Source organism: Tenebrio molitor, chromosome 8 (assembly GCF_963966145.1).
Source record: "Tenebrio molitor chromosome 8, icTenMoli1.1, whole genome shotgun sequence".
Lineage (NCBI taxonomy): Eukaryota > Metazoa > Arthropoda > Insecta > Coleoptera > Tenebrionidae > Tenebrio > Tenebrio molitor.
Genome location: NC_091053.1, coordinates 6,672,429 through 6,700,116, shown reverse-complemented (window position 1 = coordinate 6,700,116; position 27,688 = coordinate 6,672,429). Strand labels below are relative to the sequence as shown.

General features: G+C 42.3%; 7 protein-coding genes across 15 annotated transcripts in view; 2 read left to right on the top strand and 5 right to left on the bottom strand.

Moving 5' to 3' along the window:
• ATP8B (ATPase phospholipid transporting 8B) overlaps nt 1-8,568 on the top strand; it is a 58,728-nt gene extending 50,160 nt beyond the window's left edge. For 4 of the 7 annotated variants that reach the window (XM_069056877.1, XM_069056878.1, XM_069056872.1 and 1 more), the window contains 8 exons: nt 2,921-3,251; nt 3,305-4,231; nt 4,283-4,559; nt 4,610-4,937; nt 6,232-6,521; nt 6,578-6,801; nt 6,863-7,088; nt 7,242-8,568. In XM_069056877.1, the coding sequence (XP_068912978.1) occupies nt 2,921-3,251; nt 3,305-4,231; nt 4,283-4,559; nt 4,610-4,937; nt 6,232-6,521; nt 6,578-6,801; nt 6,863-7,088; nt 7,242-7,930 (3,292 nt within the window). In that variant the 3' untranslated portion in view covers nt 7,931-8,568. The remainder of the gene's footprint in view (nt 1-2,920; nt 3,252-3,304; nt 4,232-4,282; nt 4,560-4,609; nt 4,938-6,231; nt 6,522-6,577; nt 6,802-6,862; nt 7,089-7,241) is intronic. The other 3 variants (XM_069056875.1, XM_069056874.1, XM_069056876.1) reach the window with 3 other exon arrangements.
• On the bottom strand, nt 6,103-9,721 carry Syx18 (syntaxin 18). 2 transcript variants are annotated; one of them, XM_069056904.1, is made up of 2 exons: nt 9,583-9,721; nt 6,103-9,515 (listed from the first exon to the last, which is right to left on the bottom strand). In XM_069056904.1, the coding sequence occupies exon 2, from the start codon at nt 9,469-9,471 to the stop codon at nt 8,578-8,580; it is 894 nt and encodes a 297-aa protein (XP_068913005.1). In that variant the 5' UTR covers nt 9,472-9,515; nt 9,583-9,721; the 3' UTR covers nt 6,103-8,577. The 2 variants fall into 2 exon arrangements, with proteins under 2 accessions (XP_068913005.1, XP_068913006.1); XM_069056905.1 differs by having other exon boundaries at nt 6,103-9,525; nt 9,583-9,717.
• A 32-nt stretch (nt 9,722-9,753) lies between these two features.
• On the top strand, nt 9,754-11,600 carry LOC138137480 (zinc finger protein 32-like). The gene is made up of 3 exons (XM_069056899.1): nt 9,754-10,138; nt 10,184-10,483; nt 10,535-11,600. The coding sequence occupies exons 1-3, from the start codon at nt 9,754-9,756 to the stop codon at nt 10,879-10,881; spliced, it is 1,032 nt and encodes a 343-aa protein (XP_068913000.1). The 3' UTR covers nt 10,882-11,600.
• Nucleotides 11,441-13,048, bottom strand: Arp1 (Actin-related protein 1). Its single transcript, XM_069056895.1, has 4 exons — nt 12,888-13,048; nt 12,770-12,834; nt 12,394-12,720; nt 11,441-12,296 (listed from the first exon to the last, which is right to left on the bottom strand). The coding sequence occupies exons 1-4, from the start codon at nt 12,933-12,935 to the stop codon at nt 11,606-11,608; spliced, it is 1,131 nt and encodes a 376-aa protein (XP_068912996.1). The 5' UTR covers nt 12,936-13,048; the 3' UTR covers nt 11,441-11,605.
• A 613-nt stretch (nt 13,049-13,661) lies between these two features.
• Cdc16 (cell division cycle protein 16) lies at nt 13,662-16,215 on the bottom strand. The gene is made up of 7 exons (XM_069056885.1): nt 15,926-16,215; nt 15,551-15,877; nt 15,338-15,500; nt 14,807-15,289; nt 14,335-14,734; nt 13,930-14,282; nt 13,662-13,876 (listed from the first exon to the last, which is right to left on the bottom strand). The coding sequence occupies exons 1-7, from the start codon at nt 15,995-15,997 to the stop codon at nt 13,725-13,727; spliced, it is 1,950 nt and encodes a 649-aa protein (XP_068912986.1). The 5' UTR covers nt 15,998-16,215; the 3' UTR covers nt 13,662-13,724.
• A 143-nt stretch (nt 16,216-16,358) lies between these two features.
• Nucleotides 16,359-23,245, bottom strand: PRAS40 (Proline-rich Akt substrate 40 kDa). The gene is made up of 6 exons (XM_069056897.1): nt 22,669-23,245; nt 22,428-22,601; nt 22,267-22,375; nt 21,999-22,173; nt 17,599-17,746; nt 16,359-17,538 (listed from the first exon to the last, which is right to left on the bottom strand). The coding sequence occupies exons 1-6, from the start codon at nt 22,783-22,785 to the stop codon at nt 17,137-17,139; spliced, it is 1,125 nt and encodes a 374-aa protein (XP_068912998.1). The 5' UTR covers nt 22,786-23,245; the 3' UTR covers nt 16,359-17,136.
• Nucleotides 23,246-23,626: 381 nt separating this feature from the next.
• On the bottom strand, nt 23,627-27,686 carry Ube3a (ubiquitin protein ligase E3A). Of its 2 annotated transcripts, XM_069056880.1 has the most exons (13): nt 27,390-27,686; nt 27,020-27,200; nt 26,739-26,970; nt 26,506-26,691; nt 26,168-26,455; nt 25,876-26,114; nt 25,575-25,710; nt 25,397-25,525; nt 25,148-25,344; nt 24,744-25,094; nt 24,517-24,684; nt 24,139-24,294; nt 23,627-24,084 (listed from the first exon to the last, which is right to left on the bottom strand). In XM_069056880.1, the coding sequence occupies exons 1-13, from the start codon at nt 27,431-27,433 to the stop codon at nt 23,746-23,748; spliced, it is 2,646 nt and encodes an 881-aa protein (XP_068912981.1). In that variant the 5' UTR covers nt 27,434-27,686; the 3' UTR covers nt 23,627-23,745. The 2 variants fall into 2 exon arrangements, with proteins under 2 accessions (XP_068912981.1, XP_068912982.1); XM_069056881.1 differs by lacking the exon at nt 27,020-27,200 and having other exon boundaries at nt 27,489-27,685.
• Between the last annotated feature and the right edge of the window lie 2 nt (nt 27,687-27,688).

Below are 27,688 nucleotides of genomic sequence, written 5' to 3'. Positions count from 1 at the left end.
GACGTCAAAAAATAAAGCTCGCAGAGAACAAAGCAAATTAATAAATAACAATGAACAAAACGTTTAATTTTCATTCTGGGATTTGGACTTCTCTGGCAGTAAATTTTCTAACGTCTTTTGTGCAATTTGCCTAATTTGTGGCGGCGTTAGTGATGAAACTTTCTTCAGCATTCATTTTTAAACATCAAAGGCGAAAAAAAAATCTGTCGTTTTAAATTAATTTTTTTCACAGCTGGCTAAAATTATGCCACATACAGGGTGTCCCCCAAATAAAAGACAAGTCCATAGCTCCCTTATTTATCGGAGGAATTTAATTATGTATACACCAAATTAAATGATTGTTAATAGGCTACAAAACGGCTTAATAAATTCACGTATAGGTCCAAGGGATTCAAGACTAAACTGTCAAAATATTTTTTTTTCAAATGGGATTACATACTTTTGTTTAGTAATTCTGAAAACAACAATTACTACGTTTCCATGAGGAACCGAAAGCGATTTGGAAACGGCATTGGTATTGAGTACGAAAGTGTACATATGAGTAGTTTCAATACGTAGTCGAATCGATTTGAATTCTGTTTACAAATATTTTATTCATCTGCCGATAGTGTCAATTATGGTTAGGTCGTTAAGTCTCGGAAAAGTCATATGTCAAGAGTATTTAGGTGTGCTTGGTCTGCATGACTACAAGCGTTTACATGATAAATTTTCAGTCTCGATCTCGATACGATCCCAGGATTTGCCGTATCGACCTTGAATGTTAAAACGATTTCAATACGTTTTTGACGGCGTTTATATATCGTATTTAATACCAATACCGTTTTCAAATCGCTTTCGGTTCCTCATGGAAACGTAGTAAATGTATCACAAGTATAACTTCACATAAAAAAAATAACACTAACTTTTGAAACAAATGACGAGCACCAAGCGAAAAGCTATCAAAATGCATTGCGTTACAATGTAACAACCAAATTAAGGTAGCTGTAAAAACAAATGACAAATGATAACATGTGGGATTGCTCAGATATGCCGCCAATGTTTAGGGCACAATGGAACATAAACTCCATTCAAAAATCAAAAACCACCACCTGTTGCTTTAGGTTGGTAAAATTTTAAAAACCCTGGGTAGTTATTTTTTCATACTATGTTGGTAACTGTAAATTATGACATTTATTTGATTCAAAATAATTGAATTTCGTTCAAATTGATTAATTATTGTTCAGCATGTTTCGTGTATTCATTCTTATTATTTTTACTTAAACATGCCCAGAAAAACAAGACACTTAATAAACACTTAACCTCAAAATTACAATTTTCACCAAATTTTACACCACACAGCGTTGCCGATAGTAATTATCGAGGAAAATGCGACGTTGGTGGTTTTTTGATTTTTGAATGGACTTTACAGTTTTTTTTTGTGAATTTTTGGTATTTAAGTGTATACTTGTGATACATTGTTGTTTTCAGAATAAAAATCTATCAGAATTACTAAAAAATATATTAATCCCATTTGAAAAATTTTTTTTTGACAGTTTACCCTTGAAGTCCATGGGGCTATACTTGAATTTATTAGGCCATTTTGTAGCCTATTAACAACCATTTAATTTGCTGCACGGATAATTAAAATTTTCCGATAAATAATGGACTCGTCTTCTGTTTGGGGACACCTGTAAAAAAGTCACCAACCACGGCAGAATTACGTACATTAATTTTTTTTTTTAATTTATAAAATGGTATAAACGGCAAAATACGGGGTCATTATAAATGATTGTCTCATCGCAGTAGGCGTTGGTGACGTAGTTGAATGTGCCACAAGCTTTATAACATGAGTGAGCCTAGCATCGCCGATAGGTAGCGCTGCTGGCGGTAGTGTAAATTTGTCTACTAGTTTGTCTAACGTTGCGAAGCCAGCTTCACATCCCAAATTTGTGTGGGTTTTCAACGCCAGCTGCGATGGGACAATAATTTATGTATAATGGCCCGGTAGAAAAAATAGTATGTATAAAAGATTCCTTGCAGAAAGTCCTTCAAGCACTCATTTGTTCTTCAACTCGCCGCTACGCGGCTCGTTTCGGAATTTCAAACGAGCGTTTTAAAGGCCCACGAGCGCCAAAAAAGTCCAATTGACGCACGAACGAGTTGAATACAACGTTTTTTTTTATTCGACGAGCCCTTAAAGGCTCAAAATCGCTTAAAATCTTTAAAATTAGCTTGACATTCGTTTTGACAAGTGGTGACATTTATCAAAATTCGTTCACATATTAGGAGAAAATTCTCTAATTCTGACAGTGTCGAACAACAAAAAATCTCAATTGAACTCGCCGAGCCGTTGCGATTTTAATTTTACACGTGTTCCTATGGGAAACATAATTTTGTTGAATGTATGTAATATCGAAAGAAATATTGAAGAAATGGTAGCAGTTTTTTTCAAATTTTTTGTACAGTTAATTTTTGCATAACCAAAAGTTTTTGCAAATTTTGATCGATCTGCACAACACCGTTTCAGAAAAATATCCATGAGAATTTCGGTTTTGACGGATTGTGGAAGTACGGCAACGTTGAAATAAGTGAAACTGAGCTGTAGCCGAAATTTTCTATACAATGGAGTCACGTTGTTAGTTCTCTTTTTGTTTTAGATGTTATAATTTAGGAATAGTGAGCGAAAATGTATTATTAGTAATAACGTAATTTGGTCACAACTGATCTCAAAGTGTGCTTGTGACATTTCTGTGCATAGCTGCCAACCTTTGAAAAGTGTTCGAGTGTTGTCACTTCGTGTCTTCTAATTTAGTGAAGATTCAGTTGGTAAACTTTTTTCCAGGTTGGCAATTGGTGGTGCAGAAATCTTTGCCTAAATGAACTTTTAAAACATGTCTATTTGTAGAAACCCCGAATATTTTATTGAAAAAAATTTTTTTAGTGAGACGAACCTCAAATGTCGCCAATGTCTGATGGAGACGGCCGTAATGGGCCAAGACGACGTCCTCCTGAGCGAATTCGACGGTGAGATCGTCTGCGAGACTCCCAACAATCTCCTGAACAAGTTCGAAGGCACCCTCACGTGGAAGAACAAGGCATTCTCGTTGGACAACGACAAGATCATCCTGAGGGGATGCGTCTTACGCAACACGCAGTGGTGTTACGGCGTCGTCATCTTCGCCGGCAAGGACACAAAACTGATGCAAAATAGTGGCAAGAGCAAGTTCAAACGCACTAGTATAGATAGACTTCTTAACTTCTTAATTATAGGGGTGAGTTCAATTCAATCGAAATTACCAATAATAATATTATTTCATGTTCGCAGATAGTATTTTTTTTATTGTCCATGTGCCTTTTCTGCATGGTGGCATGTGGTATCTGGGAGTCCCTGGTCGGACAATACTTCAAAGACTTCCTGCCGTGGGACACGCTAGTGCCTTCGGAGCCGTTAGGTGGCGCCACCATCATAGCTCTGTTGGTGTTCTTCTCGTACGCCATCGTCCTGAACACGGTGGTGCCGATCTCGTTGTACGTCTCCGTCGAAGTGATCCGATTCGTTCAGAGCTTCTTGATAAACTGGGACGACCAGATGTACTACGACAAGACGAACGCGAAGGCCCGAACGACGACGCTCAACGAGGAGCTCGGCCAGATAGAGTACGTCTTCTCGGACAAGACTGGCACCCTCACCCAGAACATAATGACGTTCAACAAGTGTTCGATAATGGGCAACGCCTACGGCGATGTCATCGACTCTAGAACGGGAGAAGTGATCGAAGTGACCGAAGACACCGAGTCGCTCGATTTTTCCTTCAACCCGAATTACGAGCCGGAGTTCCGCTTCTTCGACAAGAACCTGTTGGATGCGGTGAGAAGACGCGACCCGGACGTTTTCAATTTTTTTCGCCTGTTGGCCCTGTGCCACACCGTCATGTCCGAGAACAAGGACGGCAAGCTCGAGTACCAGGCGCAGTCGCCGGACGAGGCGGCGCTCGTCTCCGCCGCCAGGAACTTCGGCTTCGTCTTCATGGAGAGGACACCGAACAGCATCACCATCGAGGTGATGGGGCAGAAGGAGGTGTACGAGCTGTTGTGCATCCTGGACTTCAACAACGTGCGGAAGCGGATGTCGGTGATCTTGAGGAGGGACGGCCTGTTGAGACTGTACTGCAAGGGCGCCGACAACGTCATCTACGAGAGGTTGGAAAGCGGCAGCGACCAGACCAAGCACAGGACGCAGGAGCACCTGAACGTGGGTATATAAAATAGTAGATAAGAGTGATTAGAAACAAACGTCTTGCAGAAATTCGCCGGCGAAGGTCTCCGAACGCTGTGCCTGGCGTCGCGCGACCTCGACGAGGACTTCTTCAACAACTGGAAGCAGCGCCATCAGGAGGCGGCCATCTCCCTCGACGGTCGAGACGAGCGTCTCGACGCCATCTACGAGGAGATCGAGCGCGACATGGTCCTGATCGGCGTGACCGCCATCGAGGATAAACTCCAGGACGGCGTGCCGCAGACCATCGCCAATCTAATACTGGCCGGGATCAAGATCTGGGTGCTCACCGGCGACAAGCAAGGTGAGGAGCGACTCAAGGAATTGTTCCGCGTTGACGTTTCGTTTCCTCAGAAACCGCGATCAACATCGGCTACTCGTGCCAGCTGCTCACCGACGAACTGGTGGACGTGTTCATCGTGGACGCCGCCTCTTACGACGAGGTCCAACAGCAGCTGCTCAAGTTCAAGGACAACATCAAGATCGTGAACACATTCCAGCCGCAGAGTCCGGCGGGCATCCAGTTGGGAACCTCCAACGGGAGAATGGACGGTACGGAACACTCGACCGGCACGTCGACGCCACCTCAGCAACAACAGCAAGTCAGTGCGCCACCTGCAGTCAGTGTCGTCACATTCAGGTGGGATGATGACATTGAAAGATGTGAGAATACGAGAGCAAGGTAGAAAAAAAGAAACGTGAAGGTTCTTTATTACAATTATATTTTTGTTGTCGTCTCCTCTTCTAACTCTTGTTTAATTTATATTTTTTATTAGCATCACCCTGTCGGCAATTGGTTGTATTTTAATCATCATCACTCTAAGTCGACTAACTCGGAGTTTTTAGAATAGTTATGGTGACAAGAGAAATTAGTTTTCTTATTAGTTTCGTGTTGTACAATATTAATCTACCTGCTCTCTAATACAGCGTTCGCTTTTGTTTTTTAAGCAAGTAAGTGCGTTATCATTGGTAGCACTTATCTACTTAAGCTAACCAAATAGTTGTAGTTGTCGAATGTTGACAACCAGATTTGTTCCATTCTAGTTATCGGTTAGATACATGAACTCATCAAAACTAACAGCAATTTTTCTTTTCCATTCTTGAGCACGGGGTGGGTTATAGTTGTCACGTGACTCTCTCGAATCATATCGCTATGCTTTCACCGAACTGCTCGAAGTCACTGCATGCCCCATTTCGGAAATGTCTGTTTTTGGTGGAGTTTTTTTTTTCTACTCGGAACGTCGAGTGGCTTCTTAATTGTCAAAATGTAAACGAAAATGAAGAAAGATTGCTGTTTTGTGCGGTTCGATAAGGTTTTGTCGACCCGGGGTTTTCTCGCGACGATTTGACCAATTTGGGCGGCAAAAAAATAAAAATGGAAATGGTTGCTGCCACAGCGACGTTTAACACATTTAAAAGTGAAATTAATACAAAATTGATGAAAAACACGAGTAGTATTGAAACTGTCTCAATTCTTCTTTGTCTTTTGTGTCCGACTGATACATTCTCTTCTTCATCTTCGTGAGTGGTCTTAGGGAAATTTTCAGCCGTCAAGTTGAATTTAGGCATTTTTGAAATTTCCCATGGAAAGTGTGTTGGTAGTCTTGATTTGCACTTGACATTAAACTGCGTCGACTCAAGATTGTGAATTTGATTAAGTTTGATTTTAAAATAAATAAGAAAATTCCTCGTCAAGTATTGAAAATATAAACTAAAGAAGCAATTCTCAAATGTTTTGAAAAGTTTACTGAAATTACTGAACATAACGGGCTTGCTTGATCGCATCGACCACTCAACAAGATCAAGAATAGTTTTTGTTCTGGAGCTTAAAATTGTAACAATTGACGCATTGACAAATCAATATTACTGTTGATCACTTCCGGTGAAGCTTGTGTCAGTCGTTCGACGCCCAAATTCGTCTAAGAAAAACAAGAAAATCCGCCATTTTTGGCACCAGATCGTTTACCGTAACGTAGGAACGTTTCCAGCACCGAACTGGAGTACCACGGAGGTTCTCTGGAAGACACCACCGTGGAAGAAACGTCGGCCGGCTTTGCCATAATAATCAACGGCCACTCCCTAGTGCACTGCCTCCACCCCCAGCTCGAACGGCTCTTCCTGGAGGTGGTGATGCAGTGCAAATCGGTGATCTGTTGTCGCGTGACTCCTCTACAGAAGGCGCTGGTCGTCGAACTGATCAAGAAGAATCGGCACGCCGTCACCTTGGCCATCGGTGACGGCGCCAACGACGTTTCGATGATAAAAGGTGAGCGAGAGTGAGTGCGCCGTCGTAGAAGCGATCGTGAATTGTATATTTCGCAGCCGCCCACATCGGAGTCGGCATCTCAGGTCAGGAGGGGATGCAAGCGGTTCTGGCGTCGGATTATTCCATAGCCCAGTTCAGGTTTTTGGAACGACTGCTCCTGGTACACGGCCGGTGGTCGTACTACAGGATGTGTAGCTTTCTTCGGTATTTCTTCAACAAGAATTTCGCTTTCACTCTGTGCCATTTCTGGTATGCGTTTTTCTGCGGATTCAGCGCCCAGGTGAGAGAGGTGAAAAGAGAGTTTTGTGTGCAGTCGTTCATTTTGTTGTTGACGGTTCCAGACCGTTTTCGATCCAATGTATATATCGGTATATAATCTGTTCTACACGTCGTTACCCGTCCTCGCCGTCGGCATTTTCGATCAAGATGTCAACGATAAAAATTCCATTTTATATCCGAAGCTCTACAGGCCGGGACACTACAACTTGTTCTTCAACAAGAAGGAATTTTTTCGGAGCGCCATTCAAGGTTGCTTCGTTTCGATAGTGCTGTTCTTCATTCCGTTCGGTAAGCTCCATCATTGCGTTCTCTTTTTTTCCCCATCAAATATTCATGTGCTTCATGTTCTGTCGATATGATGTTTATGACCTTGGCAGCCATTCTTCCTTTTGTTGTGATACGTGTCCGTAACCACCGCCTGATGTTTGTTTCCGTTGACAGGCACCTACTACGACGCCGTCAGCCCGAACGGGCAAGGCCTCTCCGACTACATGCTGTTCTGCAGCGTGGCGGCGGCGATCCTGGTGATCGTGAACACCGCCCAGATCGCATTGGACACGTTCTACTGGACGGTGTTCAACCACATCATGATCTGGGGCTCGCTCACCTTCTACTTCATAATGGACTACTTTTACAACTACGTGATAGGAGGTCCGTACGTCGGTTCGCTGACCAAGGCCATGTCGGAAGTGAAGTTCTGGTTCACGACGGTCCTGTGCGTGACGATCTCGATAATGCCGGTGCTGGCGTGGCGGTTCTACTTCGTGGACGTGGCCCCCACCCTGTCGGACCGTGTCAGGTTGAAGCAGCGGCTGGCCCAGGTGCGCTCCAGACACAGCCAGGACGTGCTGAGGACGCCGTCGGCGAGAAGGGCGCGCCGGTCGATCCGGTCCGGTTACGCGTTCGCCCACCAGGAGGGCTTTGGCAGGCTGATCACGTCGGGCAAGATCATGAAGAAGCTCCCGAATTCGGATTTCAGCCTGCCGACCATCAAGGCCAAGTTGAGCATCAACTCGGGAGGCAGCAGCACCACGGCGGCGGCCGGCAAAACGACGGCGCCGCACTCGCAGGAGAGTAACAGCAGCAACGCGAGAGCGCCCATACAGGATCTCGACACGATCAATCTGTGAAATACGGGGACCCCCGGCTGGAATTCCGGGGGGTTTTGACGCTTTCTTTAAAACAAATCTTTCAAAAATGGAATCTGTTAGAATTTTTAGCACACGTTACGTTTTCAAGGAGAGGAATATACATACAAACGGAAGTTCGTTGTTTTTATCACGATGAGGACATTATATTTGCGCCTACGTTTAAGTATTTTGCTAATGTGATTTTTCACTTAAATAGTATTTGTACAGTATCAAGAGAATTGTTTTATGTTATTAGACTTAGCACCCGGATCTGTTAAGCTGTCGGAGGTCGGTAATGCTGAGATCTGTCAAAATCACCGCCAACTAAGACACGTTATTTGTTAACCTGGTGCCAAATGATTGTTTTTCAAATTGGGAAATTAGGAATGGTGGTTTGACAGCTGACTAACTACTTATTTTCTGACTTTGACTGTCAAGAGTAACAAGATTTGACAGAGTTTCGTCACGTGGCTGTTTGACAGCTTGGCCCATCCAGGTGTGGATGTTATGCTTCTACTAGTCAACAAAGTATGTTTAATGTTATATTAAGAGAAATTTTCTTTATTACCAAGTTATACAAAAAAAATATATATGCTTTTGTTTTTTATTATAAAAATAAATTTATTTTTTCTGTATAATTCATTTATTTAATCGTTATACCAATCCAAGAACAGTAAGGAAAACGACATTACTAACAAGAAAAACAACACCCATACCCTCAATCCTGCGTTCCTTTGAATAGCTTGCCGTATCTGCTCGTTGGCATCTTTCATATTGGTAGTCGCACCGACGACGTTGTTAGAGATGCGTTCAATGTCTTGCTCTTGTTGCAACACTTTCTCGGTGAACAATTCCTGCAATTCTGCGATGTGTACCACTTTGCTCTCCATCTGTTTCACCTCCTCGGACGTTGAGTTCAGCTCGTTGAAAAGCATTTCGTTCTCGGACTCGAACATCTGCATTTCCTCCACAGATAGTTGTTCTTCAATGTTGACGGAAGGAGTCGTGGGACTCGGTAGCGCTGCAGGTTTAGCTTCGCCTTCCAAGCTGCCCTTACCCACAGTCTCCAGTTTGGCCACCTTGTGAGTCTCGATCACTCGTTTTACTCTGATCGCTTTCGCTTCGGTGTAAATCTTACTGACGGTTTTTAAGTAACGCTCCAACGACTCGATCACGTTGCTGTAGTGCTCCTCCCGTTGCTTGGTTTTTCTCACTCGGGCAATTTCTTGTTTGTACTCGCTGATGAGGGAAGTGCAAGCGGTCACAATTTTCTCAGCTGTGCTATCAATTTGTTCTCTATCGACCTCAGTCATGGTTTTGTTGGTCGACAAATAATTGAGTACGTTTAAATACGCGGCTTTGTTTTCCAGCAGGAAGCGTTGGAGGTGTGAAATTTGCTTCACTACCTCTTTGGCAGTGGCCAGGTTGGCATCTTTCGAGCTAGAACGCAGGAGGGTGGATTTGGAATCTCTAACTCCCAGAGCTTTGTTGGTTGTCCTTACGGTTTTTACGCAAGCTTTAAATAAAATTGTTATATCCATTTTTACTTTGGTGGAATGACTTGAAGAACTGACGTGTCCATAACCTACAAATTACTACTGTCACAATTTAATTTGCAAATCACAATTTTACGCAATAAAGTAAATTTATACCTTACGAAATGGAATTAAGACATTTCTAAAGCATTGGAGATCGAAATGTGGCTTGAATTTTGATTTTTTTTATTTTTTGCTGTCAAAACGTTGACTGTCATAATTCGATTCGCTCTTGTTTACAAGTGTGCGTGCTGTGTTTACGAAACATTGACATAACCTCAATCCGAAATGTGTGCCACCGAAATTTCAAATTTTATTAAAAATTTACACTTGCTGGTCCTGCCCTCGACTCTGTGGGCAGTCCACATCGACCCGAAACAAGAATTTATAGCAGTTTTGCATGTGAGCGTGTGTTTTGATAAAATCAGCATTGATAAAGGAGTTGTGTTATCAGCTGAGAACTGTACAATTAAAACTTCTGTATCTTTAAACGACGAACTCGTGCAAGTGCCGAACGTGTCTTCCAGAATTGAAACAATAACGGATCTTGCGACTCTCGTTTACAGTCTACAGGAGGTTAAGTTGTGCTTGAATTCAAATTTAGGCTTTTCCAAGTGTTCAAAGTATGTGTTTAACAACGAATCAAATCTGTGCGATGTTTGTTCGTTTGAAGGTGAGTACCTGTACTTGGGAGAAATGATGAGTTTTCCTCGTGAAGTTTTTAGTGATATTCGCAAGACTGAAATCGACGCGATGCAACCTCCAGTGTTTTTGGAAAACATCAGTTTTGACACTCCGGTCCTGCTAGAACCCAGTCCAGAAGAATTAGATTTGCGACAGGAGAAAGAGAGGAATTATTTATGCACGGTGTGCGGCAAAACGTTCAATTGTTCCTCAGGACTCGACCACCACATGCTGACTCACGCGCCCCCTACCGATAAACCGTTCAAGTGCAAAGTTTGCATGAAAGCTTTCGCCAAAAAATACAACCTGAACGTGCACATCCGGGTCCATTCAGGTGGATTCACGGCAAAACCATCAACTTGAATCATCATTTTAGAAATTTTAGGTGAAAGACCGTACGTGTGCAGCAAATGCGGCAAAACCTACTCGACGCGAAGCAACCTGTCGACGCACATGAACAGCGCCCATCGTGACGAAAAACGGCACCACTGCGACCTGTGCGAGATGACGTTTGTGCATCCGCGAGTGTTGAAGATTCACATGAGGAAGCACACCGGAGAGAAACCGTTCATGTGTCAGGTTTGTGGCAAAGTTTTTTCAAAAAAGATTCACCTCACGATACACACGAGGACGCACACCGGGGAAAAACCGTACGTGTGTACGGAGTGCGGCAAGGGCTTCACCACTACGGGCAATCTCAATTCGCATAAAAAAATCAACCACAAAGCGTAGCGATTGGGTCGGAGGATGTGGCAACCGTAAGTTAGCCCCGCCCACGTTCGTCTCGTTTCGAACGTACTCTAGTGTAATTGAACTGAAACGACATCTCTGTCGTATTTCGTATGTTGTGCGCTTCTAATTTAGTAGTAAGTTAGTACATTTGTGACGTCTAAAAATTAGGAAATGTCGATAGCGAACGTCCTTGGTAGGTTTGGATAAATTTAAACGTTGGCGCGTTGTATGTTGACGGTATTTGTGACAATAAATCCACGTACAGGACTTGGCCAAGTCGAATTTGTAAATCTTGTCACGTGAGAAATGTTGTAAGCGACGTTGGCGGAATTAACGTCGATAGTAGTGTTTCAAAATGGCGGCGAGGGCGCTGCAGTAATAACTGAGACAGCGTGGATGAGTTCGCGTTGGACTCGCATTTAAAAGATTTCACTTACAAAGAAATAATTTATTATAAAAAAAGGAAACCAGTGTTAAAGCTGCATTATTTTTAGTACTAGTGTGCTCAATTAGTCTTAAAAAAATATTTATAAAAGAGAGACGAATGTTGACCACTATGTAAAGCTTAAATATATATATTTCGTATTAAATATTATAATAATTATAAATTAACGAATTATATCTTTTGTTTGTGACATATCAAGCTTGGAGAACCATAAGTATAAAATTGTAAACAAAAGACTGTAAAAGTTTGACATAAAAGCCGAACACAACTAAAACCGTTCTAAAACGTTTTCCTATGTACCGCCCTCTGCCCCTCCTCGTCGAACTCCCTCTTCGACACGACCATTTTCTTGAAAGTGTCCAACGAGGCCAAGATGGAGCCTCCGATCCACGTCGAGTAGAGCCTCTCCTGCGGGGCCGATATTTTAATTTGCACGTCTTTCGGCGAAAGCTTCTTGATTTCGGAGAGGAGCCGATCGCCGAAGCCCTTGAACAGGGTCGAGCCCCCCGACAGGACGATGTTCTTGAAGAGAACCTTCCTGAGATCGAGGTCCGACTTCTGTATGGAGTAGACGAGGACCTCGTGGAGTCCTTCGCACTCCTCGCCGATCAGGTCCGGCCTGAAGAGAACTTCGGGGGCCCTGAACCGCGCCGGCCCGATCTGGATCACGTTGCCGTCGGGCAGGGTGTAGTTTATGTGTTCGGTGTCGACCGATTCCTCTTTCAGAGGGTTGTTGGCCAAGTAGCAGGCCTTCTCTTTGATGGTCCGGACCGTCTCGAATTCGGCCGTCGTCCGGAAATTGATGCCCTCCTTGCGCAACAACAACCTCAAGTAGCGGGAGACGTCTCTGCCGGCGATGTCGACGCGCATAATACTGTGTGGCATGGCGAAGCCCTCGTAGATAGGCACTGCGTGGGTCACTCCATCACCTGCATCCAGAACTACGCCCGTAGTCCGACCAGTGGAGTATCTGTGGGGGGAAATTCACAAGTTAGTGGACCCACCACGCGTTAAGTCGCGAAGGACTAAAACAAATGTGCCACCTGTTGTGAAAACATCAAACTTACAAACTAAGTACAGCTTGCATGGAAATAAACAAGGCGGGGACATTGAACGATTCGAACAAGATTTCCGCGGCCTTCTCTCTGTTAGGTCGCGGATTTAAAGGCGCTTCTGTTAAAAGTACAGGATGTTCTTCTGAAAAAATCGACAATTGGTCCTTGCTGTAGATGTAGGTCCAGATTTTCTCCATGTCGTTCCAGTCCGTGACGATTCCGTGTTCCATCGGGTATTTTATCGCGAGCAGTCCACGGTGTTCCTCCGCTTTGGGACCTATGAAGACGTCGCCCTCCAGCGCTCCTGCCATCACTCGGATATGTTTCGGCCTGCCGATGCTGAAACGGTGGCGATTTTAATTGCACGTGTTGTTACGTGAACACTCACTAATTTGGGAATCTACATTTCGGAATCTGATCGCCCGCAAAACCCGCTTTGATAACCCCAGATCCCTGTGTGATAAAATGACAGTTAAGATACGTTTTTTGACAGTATTGTTACGTACATTATCTATCACAACCGGCTGATTCACAATCACATCGTAGGTTTCCATTTCTTCACGGGAATATATTTATTTCTCGGCACACACCTTCCAATGAGCTCACTAGTTGACTCGCTAATAAACGTCAATGTCAAATTGAACCGAAATGTCACCCGCGAATCAAAAATCCCTAGATTTCTAGTGAATTTCAGTTGGTTAGGTTGGTAGCTCCCGTAATGAGCGTACAGGACAGGACCGTACTGACTCAAACATAATACATAAAAATTAACTTCTTTTTTTAAATTTCCACATTAACACAAAACTAAACCATTTATTTTAGACCAATGCAAAACTTACCTGGGTAATCTTGTAGTTTACGTCGCCCAAACTGCGCATCTCATACGCGCAGCCCCATAAACTCTGCATTGTTGCCAGATGTCAATTAGAAATGAGGGCGTCTTTTAGTTGGATGTGTACGACTCCTATACGTTTATTAATTGATGTGTTTCCCTCGTTTAGTGTGCTTTTTTTAACTTTGTTTCGAAACAATGGGTGGTAGAGGGGCTCGTGCACAGAGTATAATTGTATAATTAAAATCACCGTCACGTGATCTTCATTGTGAATTTTCTCTTATTCGATACAAATAAATAAGTCTGGCAACGCTGTACACATTTAGCATGGTGCGCGAAGCGATGCACAGTTTGGGCGACGTAAACTACAAGATTACCCTTACCTGTCACTTACGCATCTTGACATGTCACATCATATTTAATTTGTTTTTATAATTCAGGATGCCGGTCGCGCAACAAAACAAGATTTTATTCTACATAACTGCATTACAAAAATATAAATAGATTATTTTCACTCTCTGATCATCCCACTCGCATCCGCCATATCGACTTCTATACTCATGCTCATCTCGCTGGGGCCCATTGACGGGGACCTCTCATTGAGACTCTGGGACGCATCGACTTTCGTTTCAATATCAAACTTGGGGATGTAATCCGGGGCATCTACAATGGCACCTTTTAATAGAAAAAAAGGACGTCAATCTCGTACAACGTACCCGGGTAGGGAGGTTTTTCTTCAGTCAATTGTTCGATGACGTAATTCAACATGGTCGTGCAGAACGAATCGTCGTTCCTCAAGCCCAGAGCTTTGTGGAACCAATCCACGGCCTCTTCCGTGTGTCCCACGAGAGCGTGATTGAAGGCGATGGCGGAATACGTGCTGGCAGACTGTGGCGACAACAGCAGCGCTTGGTGGTGGAACTCCAAGGCTTCGTCGTACTTTTTCAGTTTTCTGCACGTGTGTCCCAAGTTATTCAAGAGAGACTCCCACCGTTTCGGTATCAAATCCGATTTGATTTTCTTGACGCGGGCTAGAGCGTCTCTGAAGTGTTTTTCGGCGGCTTTGAAGCTACAAATCAAAGTTTTTAGTTTGGATTCGACGGTCGCGTCTTCCTACCCACTTCATGTTCTGGAACGCTATGACCCCCATTTCGTGCATGACGAACGGATCGTCTGGAGCTATGTTTTGGGCTTGTTTAAAGAACTTCTCTGCGAGTCGGATGTTGTTCGTGAGGCCGCACTCTAAGCCGATGTAAAGGAGGGGTAAGTGGCAACCCTTCATCAGTTGTGACGCTTTGAAGTAGGCAGCCATGGCTTGGTCGTGCTCGTTTTCGATCGCGAACGAGTGACCGTAGGCCAGCCATGCTGGACCGAACAGCCGATCCAGACAGGTGGCTTTGGCGAGGTACCGTCTGGCGTAGTCGCTTTTCCCGATTATATAATAGTAACAGCCCACGGCGAACCACGAAATGGCCAAGTTAGGGTAGAGGTCCACCAAATTGTGCGCCAGCGAGAACAACTCTAAAAAATGACAGTCGAGGATGTCACAAACGTCAAAACTGACAGTTGTGTCAAAGCCTACTCATTACTTACTGTTGCTAAGCTTCAGCTCCACTTGACAGGAGATGTGAACCGGTAAGCAACCACTATGGTACGGATCCTCTTTCAAAATGGCTTCAGTCAGTTCGCTACACTGTTGGTAGTCACAATTATAATAACGTCGTTCGGCTTCGGCAACCTGCATGTCTAAACTGTCTCTCAACTTGGACAACGTGGTCTTGTCAACAGCCCCTTCAACGTGCATTTGTTCCACTTTCATCTCGCTTTTTATCAGATTTTTGTCGTTATTTCTTGCTACATTAGGCGTACTAATCGACGTAGGGGTCACCACTGGCGTGTTAGGCAACGACGGTATGCTGACAGAGATCAGTTCTGCCACCATTTTGTTTTCCGTTATCCTACCAGCAGAGGGCGTGTGATACTTTTTTAACTTGCTTTCGTACAGCGCCAGTAAAATTTCGGCTTCTTCGCTGTTGCATTGTTGCATCACTGGCAGAGAATTCAACAGATCTTGCTCTGAAAATCTCGCGGTATACTCGTTGCTCCGCACAAAATTTAATTTACCTTCACTCGCTGTGAGCATCTGGTACTTAATGAGCGCGTCGAATGCTTCGTAACAATATACATCATGTTGTAACGCTTGCTTGTAACATTCCGCCGCGAGGCCTCTGTTGTCCATACTTTCTAGAACTTTCCCTTTCAACAATAATACATTGGAAAAAACTTGCTAAAATTACACCGTTCAATTCGCCGTGTTTAAAAAACCGCCATACAAACATTTTTTGGGGTGTCATCGAACAAAAGCGACTCCACACTCGACGGATACGAGGCTTGGACGCTGGTGCCGTGTATCAGCAAATCGAGATCGATCGAATTCATCACTTGTAAAGCCTCGTTGGGCTCGTTCGCCTCCAGGAGACATTTGACCGTTAAACAATTACAGAGAACATAATTCTTGTCCAGGTTTCGAGAACGCAGCAAATGCGACGCTCTGTGGTATTGCTTCAACAAAAACATACATTGGGCCAACCAGTATACATCACGAGGGCTCGAAGTCAAAGCTACGACTTTATCGGCCCAAAACAACGCCGCTTGGTATGCGTGCTGAAAATTTGAAATTTTGAGGTTAGAATTTCAAACTGGCTGTCTTACCAGGTCGAGGTACGTTTTCACTAATTTACGGTAATTATCCACATTGACGGTGTTTGTGTTCGTCGTTTTCATTTTGGCCACAGATTCTATTCAAAAAGTTGTTTTGACAGCTTGAGCCTTGAGGTTAGGTCGTTAGGTATGGGTGGTTATGGGTAATCACTAATCAGAAGAACCACAGATTTAACAGACGCGGAACGTCACCATCACAGAAGTATACAGACATGGAGGGTCACTGAACGTACAATTTGTTCTATTTTTGTTTGTTCTTATCCGGCTGATAGCAGCCAAATATTTATTTTATTTTGTATCGAGGAATGTCTGTTTCCTGGTTTCGTCGAGGTTGTTACAGGACTTGTTTTGTTGGATTAATGTTACAGAGAGATCTGGGAGAACGTGATCTGCAGATGGAAGATTCTATATGAAACGTCACCCGTCTCATGTATCTGATTTATTTTTCACAAATTCTTAATTATTAAAAATAATTTACAAACTATGAATTGTACACTTAGGGTTTATAAATTTCTTTCTTAAACTAAAATAAGAGAAATGGCAAATAACTTCTAACTTACAACTTTAAACAGTAAAAAAATTAATAGTGTAACGACTAAAAATAACAGATCATCGACGACTTTGTCATTACAAACAACACATCACTAAGAATTAAACGTAACCTAATTTGGGACATCAGTAAACGTAACCGCTTTGGTGATAACGAACGTGAAGAAAAACTTATATAACTGAAATTCCATTTTTTAGGCTTTATTGCACTATTTCGGTGCAACGGTTTCCCCCCCCAACCCGCCGCTCGCTAAGTAAAAATAGCCTCGTGCTCAACGTGAAAGCTGCCAACGATAAATCGACTACTGGCCTTTCTTTTATAAAATTTCATTCGACAACTTTTCGCCCTCCTCGTGCAGTCCGCGAGGAACTTTTTGTACAAAAATAATTTTCCAAGGTACGATTATACAAGATCACAATAATAAACTCACAAATTGAAAAAAACCACCGTCTTGGCGTGTAAATCCTCTTTCACAACCAAAACACAACAAACCGCGCAACACATTATAGAAAAAACGACTAGTGCGCCACCTGGCACAACAAGCAATTATTACCGATGATTTGTTTTTTGTGTTTGTTTAAATGTAACTTTTTAACCAGATAACCCTTACCTACGTTTAGGAAGAATGAGGAAAGATACCCGCTTATGGTCGTTATATGTAAGTGTATCTGGGCTTGGGCAAGTCCCCGAAGACGGTGTCTCCGTGGACACTCTTGGCCAGCGCTTTGATGCTGGCCGCTATGTCTGTGTTTCTCTCTATGGGCGGCGCGTCGTCCACGTCTTCGAAGCTTCGATTCCTCGAGTGCGACAGGAAGGCCGGTATGGTCATCGGCAGCGACTTGGCCATGGTCGCGCCCGAGCTGTCCGCCCGCTTCGGTATCTTGACGCCGTCGTCTCGGCCGTCGTCGACGTCGCTCTCGTCGACCTCCGACCCGGTGTCCGGGTGGATGTCGTCGATGCCGTCGAACTCGAAGAGGGCCTCGGTGTCGATGGAGGCCATGCGGCCCGCCGGGAGACTCTTCTGTCTCTTGGGCGTGTGTTTGGCTACGATGAACTGTCAAAAAACACCACCGTAAACACCGACAAACTAACTCGACAACAAATCGGTACTCACTGATGAAGCGTTGGGACTCGACGCTAATTTGACGCTTCCCGCCTCTAGTGGTTCGTTCAGTCTGGATGGCATCCCTTGCGGATTTGACATGCCCGAATTTGTACTTGAAGGTTTCGACTTATCTAACGTGTTGTTTTTTAAAATAATTCTGCAACAATTCGAGGAAAGCGTCAGTCGGTTTGCGTGCTCTCATGGCCGGCGGCGGGTTAACAAAACTAATTGATAAGACCGCAGCCAAAGCGATCGGTTTGTGCGTGAAATGAGCCTTTATAGCAGGCCTTTTATTTTATATTTAGCATTCCGTGATAACGATATCTTGTTAAAAATTTTATAACAGCAACACAAACAATAAGATAATGTAATCCGGACGACATACTACCTACGTCAACATCAACAAATACTACTAAAACTATGCCTAATGACATGGATAAAATTCGAAATCGACCAACTTGAAGACTTCCTTGAACGGCGCCGATTCCGCTATAAATATAAAAATTTCTCGAACTAAAACCAAACATGTGACGTGTTGAAGGTCCGATAAGATAAAGGAATAGAAATGAGCTATTTAAATTGTGAAAATGCAAACATTCCTGAACATGTGCGTGGCTTCCTAAATGTTTTTCTGTGTTAAAAAAAAAAAAAAAAAAAAAAAAAACAGTGGATCACTGAATTGGAAAGTAAAACTCAACTCGCAACAACACAAGATGCAACATGAATTGGCGAGAGTTTCACTGATCATTCGAAATCTATAAAATTGATCTCAATTGATACTAATCTTTGATAAACTGTAACACCAGATGATTTACACAACATATATTAGTCAAAACGACAAAAATCACTTAATCATTCCCACTTTTTCAGATACTCATTCTGATTTGATTACTTATTTTCATAATCAACAAATGTCAAAGTTATCAGTTGTCAACCGTGTCTTGTATACTTTGTTGTAGCCACAACACTCTGTGATTTTGGTTTGTGTTCAATTTCGGTTGTCTGCTGTTGCTTAACGTGCCGAAACGATTTTTCGATCGAGCTGGTGATATTTTATATTTTATGTTGCGTTCGGGAAAGGTTCAATACAGGACGCACCGTCTGATGTTGATTTGTACAATTTCGGAATGGAGATGAAAGTCTGGAAGAGCAAGAAGTTCGATGTCGTAATGAACTTTTTGACGATGACGTTTCGAAGACCATGATCGGAGTCGGTCCTCGACTAACAGCAAGGAAGCTTGCGGTAAAATTCGAGCGCAATGGCTTGGCAGATGAACCTCTTAAGCATTGCCCAAAACTAAAAAAATCACCAGGAGGAAATGGTGGTGACGGTGAATTTCATCTGGGGTTTTTTAATCTTGGCGAAACTATTAAAGCGCACAGTGTATGAATTGGTGAAATGTATCAAGAATTGAGCAAGTTGCAGTCTACATTGCTCAACAGAAAAGGATCCATATAGGACACCCCATTTCACAAATAACCTGCCCAGAATTGAATCAGTTAACTTTTGGTGATGAGAATGCTGTTGAAAATGGTATACAGCGCTTACCAAGAAGTTCGCATAGTATAAGAATTCTTTTTATTCATTGACTTAGCAACAATTTTACTGCGCCAATAGGCGCTATCTGTCTAAGGACATTGCCAAAAGTTATCACGTAACTTCCGGTGTACCTGGCATTCGAGATTTAAATAAATGTAAATTGTCGAAAAGAAATTTCCCTATTTTAACAAACAAAACAAAAATTCGAAATTAAAACAAAAAAATGTATGAGGGACCAAATATAACACTGAGCTTTGCACATTTGAAACTCGCAGTAATTTTTATTATTACTATTTGAAACAACTTTTGAAATGTCGTATTATATTAGGTGTATATTTTAGTTTGTCCTCAAAATTGGCGTTGAAGTGTCGATTGTGAACGCACCACTCGTCAGTCTACAGAGTAAAAACACAAACAACGCAAAACGTGAGGTTAGATTTAAACAGCTGATCCGTGATGTCATCCGTGGTGGGTTCACAATCGCTTCTTCAACGTCTATTACAATAAATTTAAATGAACAAAATAAAGTGACAATCTTGGTACAAACTGTTGTTTACCAAAACGAAATTTTAAAATGGCAGAATCGATCTCCATGATTTTTACTTTGATTGAATATTTAACATTGTTGTTAAAAACAGAAAAATATTTATCTGAATTTGACTCCCAATGACCGTCGTTTATTACGGAACAATCTAATATTTTTCCAATGTAAAGAAAGATAACGAATTTAATAAATATTGTGAAGAATAATTGGAATGTTTACTTTTTACTGTTGTTAAAAATATATTGTTAAATGATAAATAATGCAAACCTAAAACTTGACATTCTTCGGTGCGTTTATTTCGAAAGTAAACGTGTTGCTGGGAAAAAATATAAAAATCGAATTAGAATTTCGAAAATAGCATCAGAGTAAACCGGAATAACAACCAATTTACATGTAGATTGCTCCATAAAAATCAAGTTGCCGAGACGAACCAAGAAAAAATTTACATTATTAATTTGCGTAAGAAATCAAATTGGGTGACCAGTCAAAACTATAAATAGTTCAATTCAAGTTTTTGCAACGAATACGACGTTTCATCCTTTACTGAAAAGAATCAGTCGGTAAACTTACTATTATAAAAATTCCATAAAAAGAATCTGTTTCAGTTTACTGTTCTAGCAAACATTATTATAATCGCAAGGCACTTTTATTGTTTGCATGGCTCTATGGGTGGTTAACTTTATGTCCAATTTTATTTTGAAGAAATAAAAATTGTCATAATATAAAAAAAAACAGAACGGAAGGAACCAATCATTTAAGCCAAATACAAATATGATTTCCTAATAACAGTGTAAACGCGATTGTGATACATCGCAATGTATTAACATGAAACTATTTTGTTGTAAACAAAATTATGAATGTGGAACCAACAAAACGGAACAGCGAGCCGGTGACGTCAGTTCGGCTTGCCGGCCAACCTTTAGAAACAACTGAACGAGAAGTGTCAGTCAAGAAAATTGTCAAGTCCCAATCTCTACTGTACCGAACACACGAGGAACGTACGTCGTATGTGAATTCGGTTTAGTACGACTCGCTGTACTTGCCAGTTATTGAACACCTAGTCTGGTGAAATTTTCGTTTTATTTTTAACGTTATTTTCTTTAAATACATAAATGTACAATAAACTGAATATAACAGAAAACGTTGAAGAATTATGCCTAAAACTTATTTTTCAATTTTAATTGCTAATTAGTAATTTAATTAATGAACGTATTTTTATTATTGGAAAACTGTCAACGTCCTCGTGACCCACAGACATTGAAATTTAGTGTAATCGACCGACCCAAAATTTTCCCCACGAGACGCCACTGATGCGTAAACGAAAAACATCCACTAAAAGAAAATGAAGCAAAATCTTTTTTATACACGACTATTTACGATTTTTATTGATCCATTATACCTAGGTCTCCGTTAATTTATACCCCGTCGTGGTACATTAAACTCCGATCCAAATTAAAAACAATAGTTCAATTTTCAAAGCATTTGCAATAAAAATTACCATCAACAAACTTAATTGCATTGTAAATTCGTTACAAACAATAGCTGAGGTTACATCACTGCCTTGCTCTACTCGTTCGCAAAAAAACCTTAATACTTTTTCAAAGTCAAAATGTTTATTTTGCATAACGTCAAATCGGATTTGTTTCGGATGCAAATCAAACGCCATACATTAAATCGTCGTCCTTCAAGGACCGACTTGTGAAAAATTCGTCTTTCTATTTTTCTGTCTGACAAAAATTCAACTCGTGATTCATCCATTCATATGAATAATTCACGCCTCCGATCAAATCTATGTTTACCAAAGACCCACGCGGGACGGTTTCCTTATCGAGTCTCGCACAATTATCACTAGGATTTCAATTGTCTCCAAGTCTGGTGTTTACCGAGGTTGTATGGAACATCGATAGGCCAAGTTTTTTATCAATTGGAAAAAATTCGACACCAAAAAACTTTCCATGAAAATTCAACAAAACCTATTTTTAGAATTATCGATGTTTCTTGGACTTTTGATTTCTAAAAGCAGATGGATGTCAATATTGTCAATTAGTTTCGGATTTTGACCGCCAGGGGTCATCTCGTCACCAGATACTTTACAAAATCTTACAAGTGAACAAAAATAAAATGAATTGCAATGGGATCGTCTTGTTTACTGCGGCTATTTCGTTGAGTAGCGTCCTGGCGAAAACAAAACTTGTTGGAAAATTCCCAATTGTGTTTGTGTTTATCACCTGGGTTAATTATTTTGACAGCTGTGCAGGATCATGATTGATGATGTAATGGCGCTGTTAGAACGTTTCGCTATTGATAAACACAGTCGGGTCTTACTTTGTTAAAATTTGTTGTTCTCTGAACGCTCTGTCCCTCAGTTCACTCAGTCTGTTGTACTGTTCGTCGGTGAAAGCTCGTATTCTGCGGTCCACTTCCTCTGTCTCTTTTTTAAGAACGTCAGCAGCGACCTGTTTCAGGCCTCTGATGGTATATTCTAGATCGCTTGGGATATCTAAACAACAACACACATGTTGAATCTATGAAATGGTCAGATTAGTACGGAAATTTGAGGTTAGGTTAGTTCAGCAAACCGGACACTACTTACAAGAGTTGGCTGTCGTATCGTCCTCCAGAACTAGATCTGAATTTACGACGATATTATAGAGTTTAGAGAAGTGGTTGCTGGACCGCAACTTATCTATTGTTTCTTTAGTCTGCAAGAGTGTGGGGTCAATCCAATTGCTATTTCGTACTGCATCAACTTACAAACAGTTTGGAGTTGACGAGGACACAGGAAGCACCTTTTTCTCGATGTACTGCATGCGAATGAACATCACAATTAATACAATAATGAATTACCCAAGAGCCTACATTTCTAGTTTGTATCAACCCTGAGTGGGATTTATTAATATTAACTAATTTCCCGACTTGTTGAACATCCTATAAAAATAAATTGAGTTGGCGACGAGCTGTCAACATAACCGATTGTTTCTCGCAACCGTCGTACCTGTTCGAAGAAGCTGTCCTGGAGCTCCTCCCGAGACAACCCCAGCGTTCCGGCGGTGACCTTCTGCAAGTCGCCCTCGGTCTCGACGATCACGTTCAGGCAATGGCACGACAACATTTCGAATTGAAAACTAGAAAAAGTATTTACACACAAGGCTAACACGATAAACTCGGCGCAAAACAATGCAATCCGCGATAACTACAGCTGTTGATGGAGACCAGCAGCGCGAAATTTGTTTACTGAAACTGCAATGTTATGTAATTTGTACGGACAGGTGGAAAATGACGGCCCTAAGGCCCTCTAAGGCAACGGTAGGGTCTGGCTCTCGCCTAAACGAATCGAGGACAAAATGTAACGAAAACGGGAAGACGGAACAAAGGACGACACAAGTATAGGAACCAGCAGCGCAATGTCCCTTCAAAACAGGAGTGGGGGGCGTTCCATGCGCACCAAATTAAACCAAGGGATAAAACAGTAATCTTCCCGCGAAGTGTGGAAAATTTTGTTTTGTTCATCCAGATATGGAAATTTTTATGCAAATCGGGAAAAATCTTATCACTCCGAAACGAAAGCATTTTTTTCAAACGTTTCAATCAAACAAAAACAATACATCTTTTTTTATTACCCCAAAACTTGCCCCGAATAAAAAAACATGAGGAAACTGCCTAATACGTCCACAAATTAAGTTTTTCTTTTCGTTTGGTTCAATTAACTCAAAATAACAAATATTATGGTGCAAAGTTAGTTGATCACCATCCTGTTGAGCCCTTTTCTTTTATGAGAACACATTTTTTAAACAGTTTAACAGCACCCCTGTTCCATAAGCACTTACCTTTTCTGCGTTATCAGTGTTTATCTGTTTTGTAGACACCCGCGAGACCTCGAACTTGTACAAATGGGGTTATGCAGCGATCTGTGAGAACCCCGATGGACGTGCGACCACCGTATAAAAGACGTCTTTTTATATTAATTATATTAAGTTATTCAAACAAAATACAACTTTTGTTAGTAAACAACTCAAATCGTATTTTCTATCGAGAAAAAAAAATGTATTCACAAGCAAAAAAAAGATCAAATTTACAACATGCCAAAGCCCTTCGAATAACTGATTGCTTTGATCAATCTATCTTTAAGTTTTTCTTTCGACGAATACTCCGGCAACAATAAAACATTAAAACAGGTATGCGCTGTGGGTAGTCTGTCCGAATCGGGTCCGTTCCTCGCTATGACCAACTTGAGCCTACTCAAGCCCCCTATCGGGACCCTGTCCGACCCCGTGGTGAACTGTAACAATTTTCTTTTGTCCTCCAGAGAGAGAGCGTGCACCGTTGACCAGAAGTCTTTGATAATTTGGCTTTCGTTAGTGTAACCCCCGTCGTACTCGGTCGAATTTTCCAATTCGTCGAAATCGAAGTTCTGCGTGATTTTGACACTTCAATTACGGTGCAGATCTGGTAGACGAGTACGTACCTTGCTGCCGCATATCAGCACCTCGATCTCTTCAGGACGGAACAGCAGTTCCAGCGGTGACTCGTCCACTACCATTTGGAACCCTTTGTAAAAGGCACGAAACTGTTTCTCTACGGATTTATTTAGTAAGAAGTCGGCGTACAAATCGACGAATTCCTGCAAATTTGACGGTCACGTTTCCTCGATTATCAACAGTTGGAGGTCTTTGATTCTCTCATGGGTAATGAGTCATATCTGCGCAAACGGATAACATCGTCATTCGTTACGTTAGTTTCGTCTTGTAGAAGTCTCTAAGAAAATATTGTGTTTTCACTGGTTTATCGCGTAGATATTTCCAAGGTCACTACCCATGAGAGAATCAAAGACCTCTACACTTACGTATTTGTTTTCTTGAGTGACGCTGATTTCGTCGCCGTGCTCTTTTAAATCGTAATTTATTATAGAGCCGAACACATCCTGGTAGCTAATGCGGAAAGTCTGCATGAAAACCTCTTCCACGTCGGGTTCGTTATATTCCAACAATTGTTTTAAACTATTATATAAAGTCTGAAAGGATCGCCAAAAGATCATTTCAGACGCGACAAATCCTACGAATTTTTACTTACAGGATTCCAGTCTTGTAAGTCTTCGAAAGAACCCCTTTTGCCCAGTAGCTTCCTGTAGAGCACCATGGGAAAATTCACGGCCAGAATAACGTTATTATATATGGCAAGTCCTAACACTATACCGATCAAAGTGAACTGAGCGTCGCTCTCGAAACTGGTCGGGTTGAACCAAACAGTTCCGGCCTCGCTCTGATTTGTGAACATCGCGTAATCGGGATTGAAAATTTCTTCGATTACTAACTGAAAGAACTCTTTAGAAACTCCACCCTCGTCAATACCTTGCTCCCCCTCGAACTCCACCACTAGTTGTTTCTTCAGATCGTTGGGATTCTCCATCGATATCATCTCCAACTGTCAAACAGAACTGGTGAGTCTTTTTCCGCAACCACCACCTCCAGGTTTACCTCGACGAGAGCGTCGTCAATTATGTGATCTCTCCTGACCTTCAGGCGCAAGTAGGGGTTGGACGGTTGCCCGGTCACCGACTGCAAGATGCTGATGCGCCTCTCCGAGTACATCCGTATTCGATTGTCAAAGTACAAACCCATCATCTTGGTCGCCGGGGTCAGAATGAACGGATAATGCATGAAACAAAATTTTCCTGAAACGGACACCGGTCAGAAGAGGGGGTTAGTTGTGGTCTCGCGTCGTACCCAATTCGCTTTTGTAGTTGGCGAAGTCCCGGTCCATCTCGACGCCGTCGCTGAGGGGCTCGTTGTAGAACTCCGAGAAGGGCAAGTACGGTTTCCGACAGTCCAAAACGTGCACTCCCAATTCGGCAGCTAAAAAAAAGCAGAGTGTGCCCCCTTGTGACAATCAATCAATACCAACCTAAAGGGTCGACTGGTGGAGCCGTTTTGTTCAATTTGACAGCCAGATATGAATCGTCCATCGATACCGACAGTTCCTCGTTTCTTAAATCGGGAGATTCCAGAACGCCCGCCAACATGTTCGCATAAAAAAGAATCTATCACGGGAAAATAAATTAAATGAGAAAAACTATCAATTTGACGTGAATGTCAAAATCGCAGTGTCGCCAACCTATGACTGTCCGCTTTCTTTCTTCAGTCTTGCACACCACTTATCAAAGTGTTGATTCCTTTTGATCACGTTTTTTAATATTCATATTTACCTTCATTAACTTTGTTGCCGACGTGATCACGTTCTCGTCTTGGACGTAGAAGTCTCGATGGAACTGGGTCACAATGACTCGCAACGTGACCAGTTGCTGCAGATTTTCTAGAATGTTCCTCAAGCTGGAACGTCCGGGTCCGGACCATATCCTTGCCAACTTGGCCTGGACTTCCACCGGTAACCATTCAGAAGCTCTGCAGATGGCCGGGAGCGCAGTTTCCAAAAAATCGCCGGAACCTGACAACACATTTCATCAGGAGAGTGTCTTCGATTGTCACGTCGTCTACTACCTAGGGCCGGAATTTCGAAAACTATGAGCAGGACGTTGACGACGTCGTCTTGATTTCCGCGCTCCTTTCTCGTGGGCAGCTCCATCTGTAGGTTACCAGCCAAAGTGACCAACGCGTTGACCAAGGAATGCTCGAATATAGACGTTTTCAGCTTGAACAGCGCCGAGTAAGCTCTCCGGACGGAGGGCAGGTCCACGGGGAGTATCGCGCTGTCGCTCGTCTCAGCCGAAGAGTCCTCATCTTTGTCTTTTTCTCCTTCTAAAGAACGCACTTCTTCTTTTTTCAATCCTGCAGCACAAACTCAATTTTATTTGAACTGGGCGTGATCCAACCGTCACCTTTAGTTGTGTCAGGATCAGTTTCGGTGGGACTCTTGTCAGTCTGTTGAAAACTCCGCGACAAGTTTTCTATGCTACTAAACACCTCGCCCAACTTCCGGATGAGACTCAGGTAACATTCCGTCGACTCGCACTCGTCGATTATCTCGTAGAGCATCTGTTCAGTTAAGTAGGTGCTCGAATTTGCTGCAAAACTCCGTTTAGTACACGGTCAAATCGCGCAACCGTCATACTTGTGTTGATTTTGAGGAAATTCGGATTGTCCCCCAGTCTGACCTCGTTTATGGGCATGACGACGTCGTTTTTGTTCCGATTGAGCGAATTTTCACTGTCCGAATCTGAAGACATCATTTTATTGTTGTGGGTCCGCGCAATTTTGTTTGGATGTCTCTCGCACAGCCGCGCTTCTTGTGAGAAAAGTTGGATCGCTTGTGCAGCCGCCTCGTCTGGAGTTAGAGGTTTAAGCTGGAAAATGTGAGTAAGGAATCGAGTTTTGTTGTGGTGTGTCGTGTACTTGGCCACTGGAGGCGCAATATTTGTTTTTGCACCCGGGGTTTCCACAGCCGTCGGTTAATTGATAAAAGTAACGTTCTATCAGCTTCCTGGCAGCAGCACGTTTCATTTCGTCCTCTTTATTGTCAGGATTAGAGGTTTCGTTGTCCGTATTGCTACTAGACGAAGCCTCTTGGTTTATCCTACGGCAAGGCATCGACATGCATCGTTATTTTATAAATAGGACGCGACGTGTTCGGACAATGGACAAAAATCGTGCTCATTATAATGACATTCAAGTTTGACATTAGCAACATAACCTCTAAAACTGGCACAATATTTGATAAAAACTTGAAAAAATTGCGAATTTTCTATGATAAAAACCAGGATACCTTGAAGCGTCGTCTTGGTCTGCAGTTTGGTCGGATGCGCTCATAGAATTTTCTTATATAAATAAATAAAGGCTAAATCACTAAGAAAATAAAGGATACAAAGTGGACCTAAAAACCTTAATACATGTGGCTCAACATTTATGACTTCCGAATTAACTTTAAAAATGACTTCGGTCTTCTCGTTATTTATTTAAAACGGATATCTTGTTTGTTTTTACTGCATTGACTTTTACGATTTCTACGACATTGCTGCTGATTGCTGCTCTGTCATTCGGGGTTGGGGGTTTTTTCGGTTTGTC

Excerpts from the sequence above, each read along its gene's own strand:
- Syx18 (XM_069056904.1), bottom strand. The coding sequence starts at position 9,471 with ATGGATATAACAATTTTATTTAAAGCTTGCGTAAAAACCGTAAGGACA.
- LOC138137480 (XM_069056899.1), top strand. The coding sequence starts at position 9,754 with ATGTGTGCCACCGAAATTTCAAATTTTATTAAAAATTTACACTTGCTG. Across the intron at positions 10,139-10,183 it reads CGATGTTTGTTCGTTTGAAG|TTTTTAGTGATATTCGCAAG; the intron begins GTGAGTACCTGT and ends TTCCTCGTGAAG. Across the intron at positions 10,484-10,534 it reads GCACATCCGGGTCCATTCAG|GTGAAAGACCGTACGTGTGC; the intron begins GTGGATTCACGG and ends TAGAAATTTTAG.
- Arp1 (XM_069056895.1), bottom strand. The coding sequence starts at position 12,935 with ATGGAAACCTACGATGTGATTGTGAATCAGCCGGTTGTGATAGATAAT. Across the intron at positions 12,835-12,887 it reads AGCCGGTTGTGATAGATAAT|GGATCTGGGGTTATCAAAGC; the intron begins GTACGTAACAAT and ends TTTATCACACAG. Across the intron at positions 12,721-12,769 it reads AAATGTAGATTCCCAAATTA|CATCGGCAGGCCGAAACATA; the intron begins GTGAGTGTTCAC and ends CCACCGTTTCAG.
- Cdc16 (XM_069056885.1), bottom strand. The coding sequence starts at position 15,997 with ATGAAAACGACGAACACAAACACCGTCAATGTGGATAATTACCGTAAA. Across the intron at positions 14,283-14,334 it reads ATAGCGTTCCAGAACATGAA|CTTCAAAGCCGCCGAAAAAC; the intron begins GTGGGTAGGAAG and ends TTTGATTTGTAG. Across the intron at positions 13,877-13,929 it reads AGAAAAACCTCCCTACCCGG|ATGCCCCGGATTACATCCCC; the intron begins GTACGTTGTACG and ends GTGCCATTGTAG.
- PRAS40 (XM_069056897.1), bottom strand. The coding sequence starts at position 22,785 with ATGTTGTCGTGCCATTGCCTGAACGTGATCGTCGAGACCGAGGGCGAC. Across the intron at positions 22,602-22,668 it reads AGGACAGCTTCTTCGAACAG|GATGTTCAACAAGTCGGGAA; the intron begins GTACGACGGTTG and ends TTATTTTTATAG. Across the intron at positions 22,174-22,266 it reads CGATACGACAGCCAACTCTT|ATATCCCAAGCGATCTAGAA; the intron begins GTAAGTAGTGTC and ends GTTGTTGTTTAG.
- Ube3a (XM_069056880.1), bottom strand. The coding sequence starts at position 27,433 with ATGAGCGCATCCGACCAAACTGCAGACCAAGACGACGCTTCAAG. Across the intron at positions 26,971-27,019 it reads ATTGCGCCTCCAGTGGCCAA|CTTAAACCTCTAACTCCAGA; the intron begins GTACACGACACA and ends CACATTTTCCAG. Across the intron at positions 25,345-25,396 it reads CAACTACAAAAGCGAATTGG|GAAAATTTTGTTTCATGCAT; the intron begins GTACGACGCGAG and ends TGTCCGTTTCAG.